Raw genomic sequence first — 10466 nt, 5'->3', positions numbered from 1 at the left:
TCCCAACAGTTCCATGTCCTTTTTATGTTGAGGACACCAGAACTGTACACAGTACTCCACGTGGGGTCTCATGGGAGCAGAGTAGAGATGTCTACACGTATTTCAACCGGACTGTCTTATATGTAGGTTTGTTTCCTTAATAAAGGAGAAGAGGGGCAAAAAATTAGAGCAGCTTTCACTTTTCACAAATAAATTTATCAGTGATGAACCTTAGCACTGTTTAGCATTTCATCTTTCTCTCTAGTCTTTAAAAGCAAAACACTATTGCACAAGATCCTAGAAAGAAAGAATCTCTCCCTGTATGTTGGTTTATTTATCCTGTTTCTGTTCGCAGTTGTAGCCTCAGCAGCCCCTTGTTGCCCTTGGCCTGGTGTGCTCCCCTGGGGCAGGCTGCACGCACCTTTTGGCTACCCCCTCTCACTTGCAAAAGGGAGCAGGTGGTGCTAGGCTTGTGTTAAATACACGTGCCAAGGATTTTTTGTGTGTGTGTGCATTTTTAGTTTTTACTCTTTTTGGTTTGTCGCTACGTTATTACTACTAAATGAGGTTAGGGGAAGGACCAGGGGCCTGCAGGCCTCAGCGCGGCGCCCTCCCCGCCTGCAGGGGGCGCGGCCAAGGGCGCAGCGGCCTGCCGTTGCTCCGTGGGCAGGCGCGGCCCTACCCTGGCGGCGTCCCGGTTTCCCGCCCGCCACCCTCATCCTGCCTGCGGCCATGCTGGTCTCTCGCGGGCTGCCTCTGGGCACCGCGCTGCGGTGGGCAGCGCCCGGCCTCCGCGCCTCCTTCCACTCCTCCGCTCCGCGCCTCCGCCCCGCCCGCGTCGCTGTGGTGAGTAGGAGGAGGAGGAGGCCCCGGCGGCCTTGGCCTGGGGGAGGGGGGTGAAGCGGGGCGGCACAGCAGCTCCGAGCAGAAAGGGTTCGTTTTGGTTTTGTTTTCCTGACTGTCACCATGCGCCCTCGGCCCCGTGCCGTCGGGAGGGCCGTTCTGCCGCTGGGCTCGCTGCGGAGGTGGGATTGGTGCGGCTGGGAGGGTATGGCGGGGCGTCGGGCCGAGGAACGACTCGTCTGGTGGCAGCGACTGCTTGGAAAGCCTTGGGAGAAGCTGAAATGCTATCACAGAATGCAAGGTTGGAAAGGGATCTCAAGGATCACCTGATCCAACCTTTCTAGACAAAGCATGACCTAGACTAGATGTCCCAGTGCCCTGTCCAGCCGAATCTTAAAAGTGTCCGGTGTTGGGGAATCCACCACTTCCCTGGGAAAATTATTCCAGTGGCTGATGGCTCTCGTGAAAAATTTTCCTCTGTGCCCAGCTGGAATCTCCCAGGAGTAACCTGTGCCCATTACCCCTCCTGTTTTCCATGTGACTCCTTGTAAAAAGGGAGTAGCCACCCTTTAAGCACTGGAACATGGTGATAAGGTCTCCCCTGAGCCACCTTTTCTCAAGGCTGAGCAAACCCATAGGAGGGGATGGTGCAGCCACAGGCTGCCAAAGGAAAATTTAGGCTATAGGTAACATCCCAAGTGGAAACACAGTTTTTGAGCTCCTTGAAGCTCGAGCTTTTCATAGTCTTGACAGCATAAAATGTAAAGAAATAAGTAGGCATCACCTGCCTGAAGAAGTCTGGGACAGAGTTAGCTCGGGAATGGGCAGAAAGCCAGCCCAGATGTCTGAAAGGTAATTTACTAGGAATGCTGTCATTTTAGCAAATGACAGGATTTTAAAACAAATGTTCCTGTTGACACTAGTGACTTAAATTTCTGACTGTGGTAGAAGACAGATTTGTCACAAGCGGGTATTGAAATAACAGAGGATAGTGGTTTAGTGCTTTGGCTGCAGTGAGTTTCAAAAACATTTAAAAGGTATTGCTTACAGGAGATAACTTTAGAATAATTGCTTGTGTTTATTCAGTCTGAATTAAATGAAAGACAAAAAGTTAGAAAGTAGAAGGTGGCTCTTAAGTATTGGAGCAGTGAAATTGTAATTGGGATTAATGCAGACAGAAGAACATTAATGCATCTTACTCATTTGGCAAAGTGGTAGTAGGTGTCATGCCTGCAAGAGCACTGGGTGCTGTGATCTGAAACCCCTTTCATGTCCAGTGTTTCTAAGTCAGTTTCAGTTGCAAGTTTCTGTGCATGTGTCTGTTATTAAAAAATTTAAAGCTCTTGAAAACTTGAGATAAAACCAGGAGGGAAGAGAGTAAAGTTAATAAATGGACTCTTCTGAACTGGATTTTTTTCCTTTCAAAACAACCAACCAAACAAAAACCCTACAAGTGTTTATACTTTCAGGGACTAGATAATTCTTTGGTGTTTTTTTGTTTTGGTTTTGTTTTGTTCTTATAATTGCCTTTTTCCCATTTTTTTTAATGTTTCTTTTTCTCCTTCCTTCTACTTTGTGATAGACTCTCCACCAACACAAGGATAGCTCAATGCTTTGTGCTTTTTTATTCTCCATTATGTATAAACAATGTTACCATGGTAGTAAGGAAAAGTATGGCTAATATAGAATAATTGATTAAAAGGGATTTAGCTATTGATCTCTGATGTGAATCCTCAGGCAAAATACAGCAGCAGGTGAAATATTCTATGCCAAGTGCACTTTTATTCCATTTCTGTATGAATACCTAGGTGATAACTTATCTCACACAGATAATGGACACTTCATAAATAGATGTGCGACACTCAGAGTAGCCTGCTGTGTGCACAATAAAAACATACCTAAGGATATCATGTCAATTTATTAACTCTGAGGAATAAATGCACAAGCCAGTAAATAAATCTTAGTTATTTCTGAGACTTGTCTGTGATGAGGAGCTATAAATAGGAAATGTCAATTCTTCAGTGTGTCAAACGGTGATGCTGGTGCTAATAGCATCATGTTGACTGGCTTATTTAAGGAGCTCATTGCTAAGTAGTTTTTTGCAGGGGTTGGAGGAGGTTTGTTGTTGGGATTTTTTAGGTTGTGGCTTTTTTTTTGTTTGTTTGTAATCTCACAAAGCTTGTGAAAGATCCTATAGGAAGTTTTGTATCACCTGAATTTCTTGATTTTCTTACTGCAGGTCCTGTCTGGTTGTGGTGTCTACGATGGCACAGAAATTCATGAAGCTTCAGCGTAAGTTACTTTATAAAACTGTAGGGTCCAAAAACGTCTCCTTCGCATTACAGAAGTCTGTTGAATTTAGTTTTGCCCTCTCTGGCAATGAAAATTGCCCTGAAAGATGTATGATGAAGCTTCATGGTTTTCTCACAGCATAATTGGGACCTTAGGCCATCTTCTTGCAGTATTTGGTGATTGTCCAAAAGTGAAGCACAGCATGTGCAGTGCCAGAGGAATGAGTTTGAGAGAGACTGTCTTTCCTTCAGAAACAGAAATTCAAAGTTCCAGAATCTCTCTTAAGAGAGTTAAGTAAAGACTTCATTTCACAATCACTTCGAGTTTCTGTTCCTGCGGCTAAATCTAACACTAGAATTGTTCATGCTTAAATTGTATTATTAACTCTTAGTGTTAATTGCTAAGAGATATTTCACCTAGACCTAGATTAAGTGTACGCATAGGTATGTTAATTGTGGGACTCTTCCATAATACCTGGGGACTTGCAATGAGAAAGGAAGTTTTTATTGTTCTGGTTGCATTTTTATTATTCTGCCTCCATAAGAGCACTGAACAAAGAAACTTGTCTCTAGCTTACCTGACCCTGCCTCCAAACTGACTTTATGTTCTACTTTGCACTTTGGTGTTACATACAAGGATTTTGCTGCTGTGTGCTTAGTGTGCTTTGATAAGACGTGGTTTTCCTCTTCTTTCAAAATCATATTTGTAGTAAGATCAGGGGCCAAGTAAAGCCTTCCCTACTAGGTTTACAGCATGTTTTATCTCTGTTTTTATAGCATACTGGTACACCTTAGTCGTGGGGGAGCTAAGGTTCAGATGTATGCTCCAGATGTTCCTCAGATGCATGTCATTGACCATAGTAAAGGGCAACCTGCTGAAGCTGAGTCAAGGTAAAGTCAGTGTTTAATGTGTTTTCCGTGACTGCTATGCCCAGTGCAGTGACAGCTGCACATTCTTCAGACATAGTAGCCTGTAACTGCGCTTGTAGCACTTTGCTGACAGGCTTTAGTAGCTTCATGCTATCTGGTATTTTGACTGGAGAGAAAATACTAAATGAGCTTTCTGGGCTTGATTATATACAGTCTCCTAATGCCTGTGTTTCCCAGTAGAAGTATTTCAGAAGCATCAGTTAGCTTCAGTTACTGATTACCACTGTTCTTAGTTCCTCCCTTTCTTCTTCCTCTGTCAAAACATTCTTTATGCTCTCTTGTGCACAAATGCTTAATTCATCTCATTGATTTATTTCTTTTTCTTCAAGGAATGTTTTAGTGGAATCTGCAAGGATTGCTCGTGGTAAAATTGCAAGTCTGGCTAAACTTACTACAGCAGACCATGATGCTGTGATATTCCCTGGTGGATTTGGAGCTGCTAAAAACTTGTGCGTGCCAACTAAGCATCAGACTCCTTAACTAACTCTTCAAGATCAAGTATGACTCATACAATAAAACCAGGAAGCAATAAATATCCTTATTTACTACATACAAAACCTCTACATAATAAGGAAAACTCCTTTCAAAGTGTTGGGAGTTGTGTTGTTCACGATTGTTTCCAGTTGTAAATCTTACTGGCATTGTCACTTTTTAAATTTTCCAAACAATGTTGGTGAGAATTGGTGAGAGTGTAGGTAATGCAGAAGAAATCCTTTTCCCTGTACTCTTGTGATGATTCTTTTTTGGGCCTGACTGAGGGAAGTGAAGGGAAAACTTCAGTAGTTTCAGGTGTTCTTATTGCTATTATGCTCTTTCTTCATGTCTGACTACCAAGAAGTCCCCTCTTGCATTACTGATGATAAAGCAACAGCTAGCTCAAAAAGAGAAAAAAAGAAGTGTTAGCTGTGGGGAATACTGATTATCTGGTTATTGACCTGCTGTTTTGTTGGCTTTGAGAAACCTGAATGTTATTCCCCTTTGTATGTATTTTTTTCTGTGAAAACATTATTGTTCAACTTCTCAGTAATCCTAGAAGGCTGATTTGATAATTCTTATTCCTAGATGCTTATATCAAGTAAGGAACTTCCTGACATACCAAAGCCTTAGAAGTGGGTCATTTTGGCTAAAGCATTGATGATCAAGTGCAGGCTTTTTCAGCCACCTTTTAGAAGCTATTAAACTTGTGATGACCCTTGAGAGCCAGTCTAGGGGCAGATGGGCAGACATCACTAGTTGTAGATTTACATTGAGGTACGTATGAAGTTTCTTCTTGTGGCAGATCTACCTTTGCTGTTGATGGGAAAGATTGCAAGGTGAACAGAGAAGTTGAACGTGTCTTGAAAGACTTCCACAAAGCAGGCAAACCTATTGGGTATGTATATTAGTCGGAGGGGCATTTATTTGATAATGTGAGCATGGAGACAACATCTGTTTTGTTGAAATGTGCAGCCGTTACTGTTGGAACTAGAAAAAGCATCTTCCTTTTTGTATCAGATGTAGCTTATTTTTTTTTTAAATGTGTTTTTCAAGATGCATGTGTGAGTAGGTGTTTGTCAAAGAAGCTAGAAAATGCTGAGTGAAAATTGCCTTGTGATGTCATTCAGATTTGTGAGACCATGTCCATTTGAATATATTTACAATTATGACTGAGTTTTGAAAGAGAGTCATTGTAGAATCACTCCTATAATTCCTTTTGTTGCAGTCTTTGCTGCATTTCCCCAGTGTTGGCAGCAAAGGTTCTCTCTGGTGCTGAAGTAACTGTGGGCCATGAAGAAGAGGAAGGTGGCAAATGGCCTTATGCTGGGACTGCAGGAGCTATTAAAGAACTGGGAGGAAAGCATTATGTGAAAGAAGTAACTATATCCTTTCCTGTTAATTGCCATGTTGAGAGACAGTTTAGTAATGTGTCATTACAGTAATGGATGCATGCAGGATCTATGTGTTTCCGCTTAGAGTTTAGTGGGAATATACAGTGTATAGCAGATAGCATGCAATATAGCACGATTAGAAACATTGTCTTCTGTACACAACTGTATTGTTAGGAGTTGTTCTCAGTCATTGCCATAGAACTCCTTGAACATGAAGTAAATGCTGAGTGAATTTGCACATGAAATTGGCATGAGCTACAGCTGATCAGTTCTCTTTGAGATTTTCTTTCTTTTCCTGTAATCTAATGCTATAATCAAACTGTACTCAGAGACATTTTATTACAGTCAGTAAATTTTGTAGGTTTTCTTGTGTTTCTGAGTGTTCTCACAAGTGCTCATGCAGTGTTTGTATTTCTGGCAAAAATAGCTTCTAGTATCTTGGACTACAGGTTGCAGCTGTCTTTACAGCTGGACAGTATGATGTATTTGTACATGATTTTTTTATAGGATAGTGGAGTTGCGAGATTTTTTGTCAGTGATGGTTTATTTTGCAGACAGCTTCTGCAAGTGAGACATAGGCTGTGTTTTCCTTAACCCCCTTTTACGAAGCTCATGTGGATATGAAAAACAAGGTTGTGACTACCCCAGCATTTATGTGTGAAACAGAATTACATCATATCTTTGATGGCATTGGGGCCATGGTCAAGAATGTGCTAAAATTAACTGGCAAATAAAAAGAAAAAATTCAGAAATGTTTAAATTTAGGGTATAGTATCAAATATAATATGGACCAATGGAAACATTTTCACCTGCTTGTCCTTTTCACAGTCCAGTGAATCCTGATACAAAGCTGATTGATTCCCAGCTGCAGGGCTTTCCCTGCCATTCTGTGAGAGGAGCCTACAGAATGGCTTATGAAGTACAAGCAGTCTGGCCTGAGACCTGGAGCATTTTTCGAGTTTTTCCAGCTGAAGAGAGTTGTGCAGATGTATTCTGAAACCAGTCCTCCCAGTGCACCAGTGCCAAATCATCTCTTTGGGGACAAAAAGAGACTAAAGGCCCTTTCAGAAGCCAAGGGCAGATGTGTTATAGGGCTATAGCAAGTACAGTGTCAGTGTATCTGGTGGAAGAAGAATAGGAGTAGAGAGGAATTAGTGCATGGTTCAAGATCTGTGAGCTCAGGGCTGTATCTGTGAGCATAAAGCCTGGATCAGCTGTCAAATGAATAGACATCTCCCACATCTTAATTTAGCATGGTATTAATTAAAAGATTAATGTTTCATTTTTCCATTTCAAATAATCCTGTTTCCACAAAGGAGCCATTCTGAATATCAGTCAGCAGCAGGCTACATCTTAACTGCCACAACACTGGCACTTTGAAAAACTCATCCATTGGCCCATTGTCACTAAAAAAGTCTTGAAAGGAGGGAGAAAATATCCGCTGATGTGACGCACAATTTTTAAGGATAATAACTGTGTAAAAGTAGTTGTATGATTAGTAGTGGATGGAAAAAACAGTCTCAAGTTATCCCCGCTTTCCCTGCCTTAGGGTAATAAAGCTTTCTCCAAAGAAACATTACTGAATGTATGGAATAATGATGTATAAATAAATTAACTTCTGCATTTATTTCATCCTTGTCCCTTCACTTTTGTTTGACAGCAGTCTTTGATAACACTGGTTGATACATTCTAGCAGGTTTTCTGCTTTTTGGGTCTCTTCAGGTCTTTGGGCCACTTTTCCCATACAGAATTCAGCAGTCTGTTTCCCCTTTTCCAAGATACTTGTCACCTTTTGATTCAGCAGGAAGTAACATTTCTCAAATTAAAACAAGGAAGGAAAATGACACCCCTTACCTTGTATTAAAGTTCCTCTTGCATGACAGACATGCCAAAGCGAACCCATATTTTTAAGACAGAATTGTATGCTACATAAATGAGATCTACAAGCCTTAGGTTAGTTTGGGGTATGGTGAATACCGTATGTGGCTGAAGACTTGCTACGGACATGGAACAATGTTTTTTACTGGGGGGAGCGAAGAGGAAGAGTAAGGTTGGAGTATGGCTGGTGGGCATGTTCTGCTTGCTCTGTGTTCTCAGAATCAGCGTTTTTGCTGCTGGAGCCTCTTGGTGTGATTAAAAAAATCTAACAAAAGCATTCTGAATTTGTACTTCAAAGATGACACCATTTTCTTGCAGATTTCACAGAAATTTCTTGTGCAGATTGGCAACTCCAGCGTAGTCACACAGAAATACGCAGAAACCAAGTCATGGTAGCAGGTTCGTAAAGTGGATTTTGGACATATTCTGAAACTTTTGCTTGTGCATCAAATTTTTCATGGAATTTTTATTATCAAGTTGGTAAGAAACAGAATTTAAACATTGCCACTGTAATTCAGTGCAAATCTTTCCTCCATAAGCTTTACTTTTATGTAAGTGAATGTTTTTGATACCGGTTTTATACACAGAGGCTTAGCAGTGTATGGGAGGTCATTGTTCATATAAAATACAATGGCACTTCAAAATGTGTCATTCCAACATCTGCAGGAGTTTTAAAAGAAATTTGGTAACATAAGAAAGCATCACAGAACTGAGATGGTATTGAAATCCCTAGAGTAGGTGGAGAACAGCTCCTCCAGAGTGCCTGAAACACTTTTCAAGGTAGATACAAAAAGAAAGCTATCCCTAAGGTGTTTGTTGTCAGTATCAGAACCTTGGGTGTTTAGTGGGGACAGGACAAACGTGCACTGGGGAAATAAAGTTTATTTTCTGAAATAATCACATTTTAGTGCATCTTTTTACTCTCCTGTTTTTCCATCATTCAGGGATAATGTTTCTTAAGGGAGAAAGAATCATGCACTGGTATTGCTTTTCATTTTGTTTTATTCTCTAATTTCACAATAATGTGCTGAGTACTGACCTTTGATACATGCATTTTATTTTTTTAAGTAACAGAAGATTGTTTAGCTTTGATGGAAGATGTAAGATTGTCATCTTGGCTTCCAGCCACTGTAAATTTGGAGGGAAATTCCATGTACTCTTAGCAATTAATAGAGACATTTGTCTGCCAAGCTGGGTTTTTCCTTTCCTTCCATAGGGCTCTTTGGAGCTGCTGAGGGGTTTGCTAGTTTCAGCCACATGGATAGAAGTTTATGATTAATTTGTTTTGTTAAACACTATTACGGAAATAAGAAGTGAAAGAATGTGTATTCCCCAAGCCTCCACAAGGAGGCATGCAGTATCTTGTTTATGGATCCTGCCAGTTTTTATCTTCAGAAAGCATGTAACAACTTTGTCCTACTAAAAGGGAGTGGTAAGAATTGCCCCTCCTGCTTGTGTTGCTTTTCTAGTGCTGTGATAGGGTTAACTTCTCGGATAAATTGTTACCTGTCAGTTGTGTTTCTGCCTCCCCATTTTGCCCTCTTTAATGCGCACGCACAAAAATCATGTTCCAAAATGTTTCTCTGCCAGTTGTTGCAGTGTTCACAAAGGTGACAGCGGTACTTTTTTCTTCTACAAACAGAAATGAGAGTTAGGATTGAGATGCACTTTTCATTCTCACCCTTCAGTTTGTGGCTACAATAGAGTTTGGGTAAGATGCGAGCATAGGACACTTCCATGAACGATGCTCTGGGCACGTTTTCACTTAACCCAGGCACAGTATTCCAGCTGTTTTCTGTATTCAGGCACAATACTCCAGCTGTTGTTTTCTGTGCAACATTGTGATGTCAACATGTAGATGCGTAGAGGAAATCAAACAAATACTGCTTCTTACTCTTTCAACAAAAAATCACTAGGAAATCCAGTTCCATCACAATGAATGCATTTGTCTCACTGTCTTGTTAAGACTTCTTTAAGACAGTGACTTTTTATTTATCCCCCTGAAAATATACTATCAAATATACTTGCATTAAGCTCTAAAGCCTTCCTGTGATATAATTATCACTGAAAAATGAGGAAAAGTGTAGTATAAAGTAATAAAATTACACAATGTGGTTGGGGAAAGATGTGCAGGTTTTGGGTTTTTTTGTTGTTTTGTTTGTTTTTTTTTTGGGGGGGGGGTGTTTGCTTGTTTGTTTGTTTTAAATAATAATGCTATTACAGCCAAGGTGACCTAAACCCAAGGTTTGCAGGGAGGGACTTTTATCAGGCCAAGAAATACTTCTGTAAGGAAACACACTGTTTCTTGCAGGGTCTATGTGTCTGCAAGATAGCAGTATCTAATGTGTGTGTGAATACATATATATTTTTTTATATTTCAGAGTGGAAGTTTAGATAATCCTCCATCTGCAAATAACTGAGTAGCCTGCATTCCAGGGCTTGAGTCTTTTGTTTGAGCTGGTTTTATTTTTTCTTCCCATGGCTTGAAGTAGCTGAAGGAAGCTTGCCTGTTGTGTGGGTCAACCTTAACCCTCAGAAGAAGACTTAAGGAACTGCTATCTGGCTATCTTTTCCAAGCTGATTTCAGCGTTGGTCAGCATCTCTGCAGAAAGAGATAGAGAGGGAAAGAGAAGGGTCTAAAATTGGACAATCCCAGGAGCTGAAACAGAAATTGCAA

At 40.8% G+C, this 10466-nt stretch overlaps 1 protein-coding gene across 2 annotated transcripts; it reads left to right on the top strand.

Annotated features, from left to right (window-relative positions):
* The first annotated feature begins 651 nt into the window (after positions 1-651).
* Positions 652-8200, top strand: GATD3 (glutamine amidotransferase class 1 domain containing 3). 2 transcript variants are annotated; one of them, XM_061453448.1, is made up of 7 exons: positions 652-825; positions 3062-3114; positions 3891-4004; positions 4373-4492; positions 5323-5415; positions 5746-5896; positions 8108-8200. In XM_061453448.1, the coding sequence occupies exons 1-7, from the start codon at positions 712-714 to the stop codon at positions 8183-8185; spliced, it is 723 nt and encodes a 240-aa protein (XP_061309432.1). In that variant the 5' UTR covers positions 652-711; the 3' UTR covers positions 8186-8200. The 2 variants fall into 2 exon arrangements, with proteins under 2 accessions (XP_061309432.1, XP_061309433.1); XM_061453449.1 differs by lacking the exon at positions 8108-8200 and adding an exon at positions 6517-7538 and having other exon boundaries at positions 5746-5902.
* Positions 8201-10466: the final 2266 nt, after the last annotated feature.

Source organism: Pezoporus flaviventris, unplaced genomic scaffold (genome assembly GCF_033815535.1).
Source record: "Pezoporus flaviventris isolate CSIRO_AGI_PZ_B2104156 unplaced genomic scaffold, CSIRO_AGI_Pfla_v1 ptg000015l, whole genome shotgun sequence".
NCBI classification, from domain to species: domain Eukaryota; kingdom Metazoa; phylum Chordata; class Aves; order Psittaciformes; family Psittacidae; genus Pezoporus; species Pezoporus flaviventris.
Note: the sequence above shows the minus strand (reverse complement) of the source record. Positions and strands in the feature narration are given on the sequence as shown.